Raw genomic sequence first — 15256 nt, 5'->3', positions numbered from 1 at the left:
GTACTCACGCGAGTACTCACACCCGGGCGCACGTACACGTACACACGCACACGCACACACGCACACGCGCACACACACGCACGCACACACACCCTTTATAGTGAAAGACGTCTCTTTCCGGCATCTGCGTGTCATCCTTCTCGAGGGAGGGTTCGACTCCGGACTTTTCCAGATTCGGTTCTTTCCGACTCACTCAGAAAAAATAAAGAGTCGCTCAAATGTTTTTCCGACTCTCGGTTCGTGTGATCGCGTGAGCGCGCGGTGGGCGAGGGAGAGCTTCCCGTGGAGGCTGTGAATGGAATTACCGCAGCGTTCAGTTCTCTTAATATGATTTATAGAGGCAGGAGAATGTCAACTGTGAGCCCCAGAGGCTCCCTCAGCGACATTCTCAAAAAAATATATATTTTGTATGGGGGGGGGGGGGGGGGCGCAACTTATGAATCACATAAATTTACATTTACATTTAGTCATTGATCAGACGCTTTTATCCAAAGCGACTTACAATTGTTCAAACACCGACGGACGCAGCCATCAGGAGCAATTAGGGGTTAAGTGTCTTGCTCAAGGACAGTACAGCATGCTAGCAGGAGGAGCCTGGGATCCAACCAGCAACCTTTACATCACTAGACCACCAGCTCTACCGCCTGAGCTGCCATCCCCCTAAATAAATAATTTACTTCTGTCAATATGATTCATTCGGGTGGGATGCGAAAGTGAAAAGCAACCGTACACCAACGAGAGTCGCACCGAATGGCCGGGCCTTAAGAGTCTGCTCCTCGGGAACGCATCTCGTTTTGTGAGCCGAAGATCGATCGACTCGCTTGCCGGAGCGGCGCCCCCGGGCCCAATCCCGAACGAGTCGTTCGCCGCGAACGACTCGTTCGGGAGTGCTCTTGCGTCACGACCTATTTCGCGTTCGTCACTGTCAGCCGGCGGCCATGCTAGCTCGCCGAGCGCGATAGAGTCGATTAGAATCCCCACGTTGAGAGTACAGAGGCCGGGCTTCGGCGTTTGTTCACGCGATAGCAGAGCCACGTAGATGTTCCCCCGGCGAGGTGTAGGTACCTGTGTGGTCGAAGTAAGATAGGTGTCCTTCCCAGAGTGTGGCTAGCTAAAGTGCTGAGCGCCGAAGAGGGAGGAGACAAGTCCCTTCCTAGACCAAGACCTCGCCCAACGCCGCTTCAGTCCAGTCCGACAGGCAGCTGCTCCCCCAACGGTGTGGCAGAAGCAAAACCCAGTTTTACCTAGGGGAGACCGACACGGCGGTGTCAAACCAAGGGCGAGGACCACCATGTTCCGAAAGAACGGAAAGAAAGACCCCGAACTCTTCCAGAATGTGTCGGAGGGGCTGCGGCGGCTGTACCGCAACAAGCTCTTCCCGCTGGAGGACACGTACAGGTTTCACGACTTCCACTCCCCGGCGCTGGAAGACGCCGACTTCGACAACAAGCCCATGGTGCTGCTGGTGGGCCAGTACTCCACCGGAAAGACCACCTTCATCCGACACCTGATGGAGCAAGACTTCCCCGGGATGAGGATCGGACCCGAGCCCACCACGGACTCGTTCATCGCGGTGATGCACGGCGACCAGGAGGGGGTCATACCGGGCAACGCGCTGGTGGTGGACCCCAAGAAGCCCTTCCGAAAACTCAACGCCTTTGGGAACGCGTTTCTTAACAGGTAGACCAAAAGCTCTTTTACTTTCACTTAAGCAAAAGCACTTTTACTTACTTTTACTTATGTAAAAATAGATTTCCACCACTGAAGTGGCAGCAAGAGGAGGAAGCACCCAGACCCCTTCACCTTTACTCGAGTAAAATAAAAACAACTCTTTATTACTCTGTAACCGGAGTGTATTAGAAATGTAGTAGCTAACAGTATATATTGTTGTCAATTCTCCGAAATTGAATGTGCTATGACGTCAGTAACGCCTTACTTTCCACCACAGCATGTATTTAAAGACCTCACTGCAGAATCTTCGAAAGCCATGTTAACAAACTGAGTGGGCCACTCTTTCCTAAAAACTTTAAGAATTTCTAAAATATGCCATTCATAGCATTGTATGGTCGGAGTTCCCTTAGCAGCTCATTGCCAAGCCATCTCACATCAGAGCTCTACACACACACACACACACACACACACACACACACACACACACACACACACACACACACACACACACTTGAAACAAAGCCAGAGAATATGCTGTTGCACAATTTTCCCAGCTGTCTTGGCCAAAACGTGGTGTTTTTTGCCTTTTGATGTAGTCATCTCAGGGGAATGCAGTTGTCACTTACAGACTCTGGGTAAATACAGGTGATATGTCCAGGTTGGCAGGATTAAGCTGCCAGATTGAAGCAGGCTTTTTTCATCCAGCTTGGACCGAACATTGCGGTAACAGTATTGTACTTTGCTCTGTGCATTCACTTCTTGTGGCCAGAGTCACACCTTATTGTGATGTCACTGCAGGGTCCAAAATGCTAAGTTGTTTAGATTGATGTTGCTTGGCAACAAACACGACCTTGCCCTGCTGTCAAAGATTTGGCCTGTTTCTTACCGCTGGCTATACAAGTTTGCCAAATTAGTAGCTGTCATGTTACATGTCATCTGACTGCAAGGAGGCTATTGGAAATACCTCAAAAGTTGAAAGGTTTTAAACTTTCCTGTTGTGAGCTTTGACATTGTTTTGTTTGCTACAAGCTTCCATCTGTACACGTAATGTTCCATCTGTACATCTGCTGACCTAGAGGCTCTCACCTCACAGGCTCTGACAAATCTTCCAGAATCTTCTACACGGCTCTCTGACTCACACGGTGTAACACTAACCTTAATCTGGCATGTAGCATTGGCATGTATTAATTGGAATTCATGTAGGCCATTTTCATTAGATATTGATTAACTGCAGGGCGTTATAACATAAACAAGGTGCCATGATTATCAGATTGATTGTTGACCTTGAAATCTTCCATAAAGATATTTCACTATCCAGTCTGCCTTGGGGCTTCCGGTAACGTCACAGGACTAAAAAATGTGTGTATTCTTTTTGCCAGTTCTCAACAGTGCAGACAAATCGCAGCAAGTCCAGTCAAACAGATGGCAAGATTAAACACTTATTTGCTCTGTGGACAGTTCCTAATCTGTCCCAGTAGATTATCAGTGGAGTCTCCCATCAATATGTTTCATTAAGTCAAACAACACAAAGCAAATTCAGGTTCACACTTAAAGCCAAGCTTAATGAGGAAATTTCCCATTATTTACCGGATTTCTTTAATTACCTTGAGTGTCCGCTTTATATGCTGCAGTTGGGGTCAGTGGGATTTACTCTTTTGAGACTGACAGAATGAATGGTCTCAGCTCAGGCCTGCTAAATGTTCCCAGAAATAAAGAATCTGTAACCTTTTGATATTGTATGTTCTCTCTGTCTCCTCCATAGACTAGAGTTACAGCTACTAGTACAGCAACTTAACCCCTTTTTAAACTCGGGACAGAAGAAGATAACAACTTGCGAAAATAGCACAGTTCATTGTTTTTTGTAACAAATCTTGACAAGAAAAGATTTTATTTGAACACACTTCACTATTGCACTTGTGGTTTTCCTCACCTACCTCTTTACCCAGAACAATGCCAGGGTCCAATGGTCATACACTGGCTTATGAGGGCCTATTGTAACTACTTATGTCATCATACCCGGTGGTAAATGAACTAGTGCATACCTACATGACACTTTTCGTCAAGAACTTCATCCTGTAGTGGAATTGAGACTGAATTTGACTTAAACTAGACCACTCTTTCATTCTTCACTCTTCACATTAGACCAATGGTATTTAAAATTGGCTTCCAACTACAACATGTGGCTTGGCTGCATGTCCTGAAAGTAGATGAAGAATAGCAAGGGTCAGTTTCGTGGTTGTCTTGTTTCTTGAGGAGGGTGCCAATTTAAGCCTGTTTAGTTATGATGATGGGTCCTTGGTGAAGTGCATTAACCATAGTTATTCATCCTGCAGATTAGCCTTTAACTACAAGGCCCAGATGGGTCATGCACATCCTATAACCGGTTATTTATGACAAGAGTCAACAGAGCTGGGTCAGGTGATCCCCTAGGTTTACAATGAGATTAGATAGAGCATTGTGAAACCTTGCATGCCAGGCTAAATCTTGTTTGTTGTCAGTTGCCAGAATTTTTGCCAGTGTGTTTTTATTTTAGTATTATTTTATTTCTTTATTTTATTTTAACCATTAATCTTTGCCATCTGTTGTGCATTTAAGGCTCACTCTGGGTGTCTTGGCTGTGTCAATCCAACAAAGGACACTTAATATAATTTTATGTTCCCCATCACATACTGGTTACAGCACCTCTGTTAGTCAGAGCAGCCGTGGCAGTCAGGTGGGCCCCAGTGTGTTTGTGTGCCCTCTGTGAGCCAGTAATCGTAAGGGCCGAGTCAGCAGAGTGCAAGTTCCGCTCTGGCCCACACTGTCCCGTTCCGTCCTGCGCAGCTCACACTGTGGCCTGTTATCCCAGGACACTGACTCTGCACTTTGCCGGGATAGGGGCTCACACATGGATCAGTCGAAGAGTGCGTTTACCCAGCGCACAGCTCACACACAAGTCTCTAGCACAAAGCCAGAGTCAGATCTGTACGGCAAAACATACGTACCCAACAAACGTACACAATCAGAGGAAACAAACACGTTAAAAAAAAAAAAAAAAAAAAGAACTGCAGTTGCAACCTCCCTGACCACATCTCTAGTGTCCATGCCATTTCCTCTTGTCACATGGAAATTGAGTTTTCTGTGTGGTTGTGGTAGAATTGAGAGTAGGCAGAGGGCAGTGGGTGGGGCAGGAGAGGAAGACTCCACATGTCAAAGTGGAACCCAACTTCCAATAACATACCCTAGGTGTGACGTGCTACATTTAACCCCCAGCGAGGCAGCCCAATAAGCTGGGTGGGTTTCGCACATTCTCGAGACATTGATAGGAAAAGTGTTCCAGATAATTCCAGGTTCTTGGGGCCCCCGTGCCTGCCCGAGGCCTCTGTATCTCAGTATTATGCAAGGCAGTTCATCTCCTTTTTTCCTACTCCCTTGAATCTCTCTGTGGAAAATGTTGGTTTAGATAGTTAAAGGAAAAACTCTGCCAAGATTCCAAGCAGATATCATCCCCCTGCGTGTGTTCGGGGTGGTGGGGGAAGGGGGGACCTGCATATTTTTTGTTATCTTTGGCAGCCGGGATTATTGTAATGTAATACCACACATAGGATCACTATACCAGCAACTCTCTCAAATTTCATTGACTTTTAGTTTGTCCTTGGATTTTTCCTTTTGCCCTCTCCATGTGGTGTGGGACCTCTGTTAGTGGTTGCAGTGTTTGTGTGTGTGTGCGTGTGTGTGTGTGTGTGCGTGTGTGTGTGTGTGTAGCTGACTCTAGTGGCCACAGGAATGTAAAGCCCAGGTTTTCCTAGTCTTGTGACCCGCTTGGTGCTAAGCTTATGTTATGAATATTACATTGAGATGACTGAGTGAGCGGCAGAGCGTGGAGGAAGAACCCCCGATGCTGCGGGTTCGTCTCCAACAATTCCCCCCTTTGTCCCGAGCAGGGCAGCGAGGGCTTCTCAGTGGCCCACTCATCCTTTTCAAAACTCATAAGTTGTGATTGTCTCTGCATGCTTCTCTGCTCTGCCTGTTTTCCAACCACTCCACTGTCCTCCTTTTAATGTTTAGAAATGCCCACAGTGTCCCCAACCTGAATAGGAAGCATTTTACGCTGAATGATGTATAACCAGAAGGACAAAAATCTAGTCTGACTGTAAACAAAGGAAAGACTTTACCAAAATCTTTAACGTTAATGACTACCCATTGCGCCACTGGTTTAGAAGTCAAGTTCAAGTTCCATTTGTATGTGCTGATTTATACTATGGTAAAGATTAAGTGGAAGGTGTTGTTCCGTGGTCCGCTGGCTTGGAGTTGCACCCGAACCCCCCCCCCCCCAGCACCCACACCTCTACTTGGAAAAAAAAAGCTGGAGGAAACTCTGTTTCCACAACCTGCACTGGTCAGACTCCCACAGGAAGCCTCGGCTCTCCTTTGTGTTCCGATCGTGAAACTCTTACAGGGCAGTGACTGCAGAGCATCTGAAGGTGTTTTAATGCCAAGCTTATGTATCAACACTCTTAACCAAGTGCTTTCCTTGTCTCTCTCTCTCGCTCTCTCTACCTCTGACCCCCCCCATCCTTGTGCTTTTATTTTGTTGTTCCCCTTTCTTTCTCTCTCTCACTTCACTCTCTGTCTTGGCAGGTTCATGTGTGCTCAGATGCCAAATGCAGTCCTGGAGAGTATCAGTATCATCGATACTCCTGGAATCCTGTCGGGAGAGAAACAGCGCATCAGCAGAGGTCTGCCTTGAACGCACACACATACAAATGCTAACTGTTCCATCAACAGGTTATTCAATTTCAAGAGTCGAACACAGCTAAACATCAACCATCACAGATATGGACACACCTAAACACCTTAAGTTATTTGCCTTCGTTCGCATGTTCGCATTATGGCAACAGCAAATCCGACTTTTTGGCGATACCAGGCCTAGAATCTTTCTAGTCTCTGACTTTCTCTTTCTCCAAAAACATTGTGGTGTGTACCAGTGTGTGTGTCTCACAAAGTAATTTCTGACAGCCTTGGTAGAGAAGTTGTCAGACCTGTGCTGGGCCCTAATAGCCAGAGGAAACAGGTCATGCAAATTTCTGAGCTAACACTGAGTCCCTCGCCAGCAGCTATTCACTCTGCCTTCTCTTCTTTTCTATCCTTTTTCCCTGTCCCTCACTTTGTTGGTTTGTCCTTCTGTCTCTGTCTTCCGCTTGTCTCGCCGTGTTTCACCTTCAATTCTTTGTTTCTCTTTCTCTCCACACTCTCTCTCTCACTCCACACGCTCATTCATCCTCTCAGGGTTTGCGTGCTAAAACAACATGGCGACCCCCGCTGATGAGCTTTCGGAACAAGGCCAAAAGCTAGAAGAAGAAATTGAACACAACTTCTTAAATTTTCTTGTAATACCTGATCTGACCCCACCAAAACAGGAAGCAAGGGTGGGTTGGTTTTGAAATTGTGTGAGGGATTTTCTTAGAGGGAGCGGATTAAAATGGCCAGTGGAGCTAGGAATTTCCCAGGAACCAGCACCTTCCCACCCCCTGCGTTGCTTACAAGGCTGAAGTTACACGACACGTCAATCGGTTCTCTATTAACTCCAATTTCTCAGGAGAAGCAAAGACTGGGGCGTGGGGGCGTGGCATGAAAGAGAATCAAAGGGCGTAGGAGAGAGCATGAAGGACATTTTGTAATGAGACAAAACAGACACACACATAATATACAAATGCCAAAGACAAAATAATGGCAATGAAATAACTGTAAACATACAAATAGTGTGTGTGTGTGTGTGTGTGTGTGTGTGTGTGTGTGTGTGTGTGTGTGTGTGTGTGTGTGTGTGTGTGTGTGTGTGTGTGTGTGTGTGTGTGTAGTTTACCCTTTTCAGACTTGTCTGGCAGAAGAGGATTGCACATACCACAGGCGATTATGGTTCTATAGATAAATATTCATACACAGAGATGGACCCCACCTCTGACACTGCACACTCGCCCACATACGCTATCCTTTCATCCACCTCGGCATGTTTCTGTATAAACAAAGCTCCAATAGTGTGATCCACAGACATATTGTACTATTGGCCTACTGTAAACAAGGCTGACTGGGTCAGGCAATGTGTGTGTGTGTGTGTGTGTGTGTGTGTGTGTGTGTGTGTGTGTGTGTGTGTGTGTGTGTGTGTGTGTGTGTGTGTGTGTGTGTGTGTGTGTGTGTGTGTGTGTGTGTGTGTGTGTGTGTGTGTGATGCGTTCATGCGGTAGGAATTCTATCGGGGCTATCGGATATCAGAGGCTCATACTTTGCTAAACCCTGGTATTGTATCAGTTAATTCCTATCCCATACTACAGTCCTAGTCCCAGGGCTAAATTGAACACGTCGAGACATCAGATGTTGTATATGAAATCAAACTTGACTTTGAACATTTTACGGTAATCAAACTCTAAATCAGTCTCATGAAGAGTCTGAATGGCACTTGGACGCAGGCTCAAGTCGATATTCAGCGCCCTTCCACAACATCACAATGAAGCCTAGTCCAGTCTATTTAGTTTTAATTGGGTATATGCGTGTCAGTGGAGTCATCCTTAGATATACATTCAGAGGCATGTATGTGTCAGAGGAGTGTCAGTTGTCAACGTGGGCTATATAGTAAGCAGAGGAGCAGCTGTCTCTGTGTCTTCTCAGCTCCCGGAGGGGGGGGGGGACACGTGTGCTGAAAGCAGCCATTTGGGTCTGAAGGAGGGGAGGCCTTCAGCTGGCTCCCAGGAATCTCTCGACTCCACCCTCTCTCTGGACTTTCCCCCTTTTTTCCAGTCTGGCAAAAATGCAATTACACATCAGCGTTTTGCAGCCTTCCTCCCTTTTCAACTTCTCATTTGCTTTTGTTGTCACACTGACTCTCTGCCCTTCTCTCTCTCTGTTTCGCTTTTACGTCTGTCTCCACATACACACATTTCGTGAACACAGACAAAAGTTTGTGACGCCGTTGGAATGTGTGTACAGCAGATCTGAGGGCTGATTGAGCAGCCGCCACGAGGAGCTTTTGGAGCCACTACATTCCTTTTTTTTTTTTTTTTGATTGGATGACACAGACACTAATCAAAACCATAATTCTCCCTTGACTCGCACTCTCCCTTCCTCTCTCTGGCTTGAGGCTCATGCCAGCTCATAGAAACGTTTCTTATGTCTTGCTTCACTCTTTCTGGTAGTCTTGGTTTACATTTACATTTACATTTAGTCATTTAGCAGACGCTTTTATCCAAAGCGACTTACAAGGGAGAATAACATTCAGCTACAGCTATTCAGCTTGGTGCGTGTTCTTTGTACACCAAAGTTACAGGCGTGTCATTTCCTACTGGTATGCTTGTCACTTATCTCTGAACATTGAACACTGTCTTCCTCTCTCTCTTCCTGAATCTTTCTTTCGCTCTCTCTCTCTCTAGTGCTCTGTCTGCCCCGATCATATTATCCCCTATGTTGTGTCATGTTGTCAGCACAAAGATACTGTCCAGATTGTATATAGCAGGCCATAAACTAGAAGATCTGGCTCTGATTGGTTGACTGATTTGATTATTTGATGGCTTGTTGCACCTTGTACAATATGGATTTCCTCTGCTGGCACCAGTCACCCTCCCTTTAATTTATCCTGCACAATTAAAATATACATATTCATTAAAACCTTCCCTTTTAAATATATTGTTCAATTAAATATAAAAAAACTACTGAAAATACACATCTATTCAGTGCCAAAAGTAAAGCATCTTTGTGGTGTTCTGAAACAGCTGAGTGTGTGACTTTCTTTCAGTACAAATCCCACACTAAGTAAACTGCAAGTCCCACAAATTTTGTATGTAGTTTGAAGGCTGATCTGTCAGACACTTCATAAGTGATCACTTACTGTATACTGATGACTTGTTTTTTTGCTCAGTTCTTTTGAACTTGTTATTCACTTCCTTCAAGGCAAACAGAAAAGTTTGCAAAAGACTTAATCGCTGGTCGCCTGCCAGCATCTCTAAAAATACCCGAGGGTATTTGTGTGAAGGGAGAGCTAATATACCACCATTAGAGTTCTCTTTAGGAAACTCTCAGATACACCAAATGTCTACATGTGAGACAATGTTTGCCCTATCAGCTGTTTGAATTGATCAGTTTTCATATCCGTTATCTTCAGATTGAGTGTGTGTCTAGTGAAAGCCAGGATGTTCCAGTAGGCCTGTCCTCCCGCGCCGCACCTCGCATTTGGCTCCGTCTAAACCAACCCAAACCCTCTACAGGCTACGACTTTGCCGCGGTGCTGGAGTGGTTCGCTGAGCGCGTGGACCGCATCATCCTGCTGTTCGACGCTCACAAGCTGGACATCTCCGATGAGTTTTCCGAGGTCATCCGGGCCCTCAAGAACCACGAGGACAAGATGCGCGTAGTACTGAACAAGGCCGACCAGATCAGCACCCAGCAGCTGATGAGGGTCTACGGTGCGCTGATGTGGTCCCTGGGCAAGATCATCAACACGCCCGAGGTAGGTGGACCACCTGTGATTATCTGTATGTTGTAGTTTATTCAGAGATCAGCGAAAATGTTATTTTGGGATCTAAAACCTGATGGTTCATTGTTTTTAATTTGCATTGGTTGTCTTAAGTTTCTTACCTTTTGATATCCCTACAAGTCAGCCTTCATCACTGGAACCCAGGGCTGACCATCAGCTTGCATCTATCTGTAGCTTTGTGACCCACTGTAGTCACCATCCCTCTATCAATGCAGAAACCAGTTCATCTAAGGCTTAAATTAAATGTGTGACAGACCCGGACTTCTCTTTATCACCAAAATATATTCGCATAAATACCCCTCAAATGATCATGGTCTCAAAACCTCCCTTAGATACTACAGGTGTTGTCACTTCTTAATCAAATTTAAAGTGAACTTCTCAAGTTCACTGCAATGACAGTATGCTCAGTACAGTTGAGTATGCAGACAGAAGGTTGATGCAAGTATTTCATTTTAGTTTACATCATTTGTGTTCCTTGTTGCTACATTGACAACATTTTCTGCCCCATTTTATCTACATATGGGAACTGCTTCATTTGTGGTGTCAATGAAACAATTACATGAAGGACTTGACTGCATCACGTGGCCGGGGGTTTGGAATGTGGGCTGTGAAATCCCAAATCAACACCCAGTTTTCAGCTGAAATGAGCAGGTGTCCAAAAGTGGAAAAGACTTTGGTTTGTATTGGGATGTTATTTCTATGGTTTGACTTTCTTGCAAGGCTCCTTGTAAAGCTGCGCTTGAAGACTAAAGACCCAATAACACAACCACAACAACCAAACACTCGATTACGTTAACAGATCATACAGTAAGATCTTATCAACATGTGTCGTCTTTCACAATATAACCTGTTTTCCATGAATACCTTCACCTTGTTCAGTAAAATTAGGTGAAAAATGTTAGAGGGGATTTCTTAGATTGAAGACACCATTTATCTTTGGAAGCTGGGAAATAAATACAATGTGTGCACCATGGCCCAAATTGCTCACATTTTGCTTGTGGTTGGCATCAGCTTCCCACTAGGAATGCAGACTGCCTCTCTTAATAGGCAGGAATCTGCTGTTTCACCCTTCTAGCCTTTCTAGTTTTTCCCTTTGAGGCATAGTAAACAGTGAGCTGACTAACTAGACAATGCTATCTGTCTGTTAATTCTGCGAGAAAATCCTTGACCCCTTCAAAAGAGCCGCCCCCATTTGATCACCCTATTTGAAAGCCGCTAAGAACTACTGTCAAAGGACACTCGCTTGCTAGAAGATGGATCTATTTTCAGTAATATTTCTCTCAAAATATCTGTTGTCGCAGCATTGCAAGCTTGAAAGCTGCAATAGCTAGGGGAACCAGGAAATAAGATACCCTTTTGCTGCCCCTCCTCTTTTTTTATTGTTTTTTTTTTTTCATGACGACTTTGTCTAAAGAAGGCTGAAGCTTTACGTGTTCTGTCATTTATAGAGAGGAGCTTTTGTCACTTCATTTTGGACGTGGACGCAGAGCCACATGTGTTTAGACTGTTTGTTGACTGCACCCTAAAATGCTGGTAGCAATATTTACAGTGTATCACCGTGACCGTTTAAAAACAGATAATTATTTAGCCTACCTGTTGCTCTAGATCCTTTCAGGACAACCTAATAAGAATGACTGCTCCCTCAGGAAGGGTGGGAGGGACTCTTACAACCAGGTAGAATGCAAAAGTTAAAACCCAACTAAGTCCTCACATCCTGGGATTAGTTACCGCCCCATTATAACTCAGTGCCACGTTGAAATTTCAAGGTGGAGTAAGATTGGAACATGGACAGGACAGCAAAAGACAGCAAGGACAAAGATAGCGATTTGGCAAAACAATCATTTTTTGGTATGTCTATTTAAATGTAAACTGCCCAAGGGTGAGTAATGAAGGTGAAGTGCACCTTGCCCAAAGTTAAGGTAAGCAGAGCCGCTTTTCTAGGTTAACGGTAGAAACAATTTAGAAGTCGAAACGGGCCGCATCCCATGGACACGGCCATTTGAAAAGTTTATTCCAACATATCTGGATTCCGGTTTTACACTTTGTCATGTGAGTCATGTGACCTTTCTTGTCCTGTGATTTAGTGAGTTTGTTAATGGTTGTTCCACAGCCATATCATAATACTTTACCTGAGTAACCTTTGTATCACCTGGACAATTATTGACTGACTTTAAAAGTTGTATTGCAAAGACATGAAGACAAAGTGGGGAAAAAATTGCTTCAGCGAACAGGTTTCACTAACTGGTTGTATACATATAGTTATGATATCCTCAATGTCCTCCTTTATGCATGAATGCATTTTTGTGTCTGTTATGCACCCTGCCGCCATTTTGGTGTCCTGTGCATGTGACCCTTCGTGAAGAATTTCCATGGGTGTGGACGGTAAACTGAAAGCAGATGGACAATAGCCTGTGAGCTAACGCTGTCCCACCTTCCCCCAGGTGGTGCGTGTGTACATTGGGTCATTCTGGGCTCAGCCCCTCTTGGTTCCGGACAACAGGAAGTTGTTTGAGGCGGAGGAGCAGGACCTCTTCTTGGACATACAGTCTTTGCCGCGAAACGCAGCGCTGCGCAAACTCAATGACCTCATCAAACGGGCACGTCTTGCTAAGGTGGGTAGTTCTGCTTAAAAAGGGCGCTGTGCGCGCCATGAGCCAACGACCTGAAGTGCAATAAGTTTCTCAATTTGTCTTCCCTTTTTACGAAGCACTGAAATGCAAGTGCCCCCCCCTGTAAGCAGAGGTAAACCGATAGAACAAAATGATAAGAATGATATAAGAATCTTGAACTATCTCAGAAACCGATGTTACTTCTGGAAATATTCTACAACAAGCAAATTAAGAACATTATCTTCCATAATCTGGTGTTTGAAAAGGTCCAAGAGGCCATTTAAATGACTTTAAATTGTCCTATGAATGGAATTTTTTATGTGTAACTTTTAACTATTCGGAAAATGTATACTGTATACAAATTACAATGTTTGGATCTTGTTGTCCAGGTGCAAGCCTACATCATCAGTTCCCTAAAGAAAGAGATGCCCAGTATGTTCGGGAAGGACACGAAGAAGAAGGAGCTGATCAGCAACCTGGGAGAGATCTATAGCAAGATCGAGAAGGAGCACCAGATCTCGCCAGGAGACTTTCCAAACATCCAGAAAATGCAGGTGAGTAAAGAAACAGCAACGAAAAAAAACCACAAAAAAAACAAGTTAAAGCCAAACAGCAAAAGGTCACGTTGGGATTTATTACGATTTGTCTCAGGTTCATCAAACAGCAGTTTCAGTACACAATCTGAGTGTATAATGGCCGGTTAGGAATGAAGGGAAGGGCAGGTTATGAACCATCACAGAGGCCTGGGACTAGCACAACCTTCCAACCTTTACCCTCGACCCTCTCTGCCTCTCTTTCCATGCCCCTTGCCTTCCCTCCAGGTCAGGATGGAGATGAGATTTATTTTTCCTGGTTTGTCAGGACATCCTGCCTCTTGTGCAGAACTCCCCTTGGTAGCCAGTGAAGACCGATCTATTTTCATCACCAATTCCTGTTTTCCTTTGACCCCCCCCCCCCCCCCCCCCTCCCCTCCCCTCCACCTCCACCTTCCTCCCCCTTTAGGACCTGCTGAATGTCCAGGACTTCACCAAGTTCTCACCGCTGAAGCCCAAGCTGCTGGAGGCTGTGGACGACATGCTGGCCAACGATATCGCCCGCCTCATGGCCCTGGTGCGCCAGGAGGAGGCCTCCATGCCCAGCCAGTCCGTCAAGGGCGGAGCCTTTGAGGGCGCCATGACCGGGCCCTTCGGCCACGGCTACGGCGAGGGGGCCAGCGAGGGCATAGATGAACTGGAGTGGGTGGTGGGCCGCGACAAGCCCTCATACGATGAGATCTTCTACACGCTGTCACCGATCAACGGCAAAGTTTCGGGCGCCGCCGCCAAGAAGGAGATGGTGAAGTCCAAGCTGCCCAACACGGTCCTGGGCAAGATCTGGAAGCTGGCCGACGTGGATAAAGACGGCTACCTGGATGACGAGGAGTTTGCGCTGGCCAACCACCTGATCAAGGTGAAGCTGGAGGGCCACGAGCTGCCGGCGAAGCTGCCCGACCACCTGGTGCCCCCGTCGAAGCGTGGGATGGAGGTGGATGGAGAGTGAGCGGGAAGCGGGCGGGTCAGCCTGGAGACTGCAGATATAGAAGCCCCCCTATGTGCCCTGGACCCCCCCCCCACGATGAGTTCCTATGCACTTGCCACACCCGAGTGGGCAGAATGGGTCTCCAGGCTTAACTAGCTCACCAGAGAGAGACTGGCAGGCTTGGGTGGGTTAAGGGGGTCTTTGTGAATTAAGGAGTGATTTGCAGTTATCTGTGAGAAATAAGCAAGGGGTGGAACTCATTCGCCATCTTTTGGAAGGACAATACCGAATCATTCACATGATTCACATGTGAGGTCTGTGGTTGCATGATGGGATTTGACATGGATTTGTACATCCTGTGAAAAATATGTCTATTAAGTATACAGTCCATATATTATATGTTGATCCAAAGAAAAAAACATTTTTTTTTTTTTTTTTTTTCCCATTTGGAGAGAGGGGAGAAACCAAATCAGCTGTTAGAATTGTTTTATCTATATTTTTGTATTTCCTGACTGTTAACTTTGGACCTCTTTCCAAATGCTTCCCTTTTATTATTTTGCCAGATAAATAAAAAGGAAAATTATTTACCATCAATCTCGTGTTTGTGTTTTTAATTTTACTTTTTTTATTTTTACTGAGCCGTGGTACTTTGATTACAAAGATACGCTAGTTAAGCTGACCGAATGTTCATGTTTTTTTTTTTGTTTTTTTTTAATATATTTTAGGTAGGTTCTCCATCTCCAGGTGACTCCTACACTGAAACTGCAGTTTTGACCAAACTTGATCAATGTATCCAGGCATACAGTACGTATGTGAATTAGAGCTTTGCCACTGACTACCAAAATCTTGTTTTCTTTGTCTATTGTCCTATTTCCCTGCGCCGGCTCTCTAGTTTATTACGGCTAATGCTGATGAGATGTAAGTATCGATCAAGTGCTTCCATTCCTTTTTTTTCCACA

The 15256-nt window shown here is 45.4% G+C and overlaps 1 protein-coding gene across 1 annotated transcript; it reads left to right on the top strand.

Moving 5' to 3' along the window:
* Positions 1-946: 946 nt before the first annotated feature.
* ehd1a (EH-domain containing 1a) lies at positions 947-14891 on the top strand. The gene is made up of 6 exons (XM_080008754.1): positions 947-1680; positions 6292-6389; positions 9902-10143; positions 12612-12782; positions 13169-13333; positions 13782-14891. The coding sequence occupies exons 1-6, from the start codon at positions 1292-1294 to the stop codon at positions 14316-14318; spliced, it is 1602 nt and encodes a 533-aa protein (XP_079864880.1). The 5' UTR covers positions 947-1291; the 3' UTR covers positions 14319-14891.
* The last annotated feature ends 365 nt before the right edge of the window (positions 14892-15256 follow it).

The sequence above is a fragment of the Zeus faber genome, assembly GCF_960531495.2.
Source record: "Zeus faber genome assembly, chromosome: 10".
Classification (NCBI taxonomy): domain Eukaryota; kingdom Metazoa; phylum Chordata; class Actinopteri; order Zeiformes; family Zeidae; genus Zeus; species Zeus faber.
The sequence above is the reverse complement of the archived record's forward strand: the minus strand, read 5'-3'. Positions and strand labels throughout refer to the sequence as shown.

What these genes read in the sequence shown, in the direction of transcription:
- ehd1a (XM_080008754.1), top strand. Translation starts at nt 1,292, where the DNA reads ATGTTCCGAAAGAACGGAAAGAAAGACCCCGAACTCTTCCAGAATGTG. An exon ending in AGATCATCAACACGCCCGAG is followed by an intron (nt 10,144 to 12,611) that starts GTAGGTGGACCA and finishes ACCTTCCCCCAG; the next exon opens with GTGGTGCGTGTGTACATTGG. An exon ending in AACGGGCACGTCTTGCTAAG is followed by an intron (nt 12,783 to 13,168) that starts GTGGGTAGTTCT and finishes CTTGTTGTCCAG; the next exon opens with GTGCAAGCCTACATCATCAG.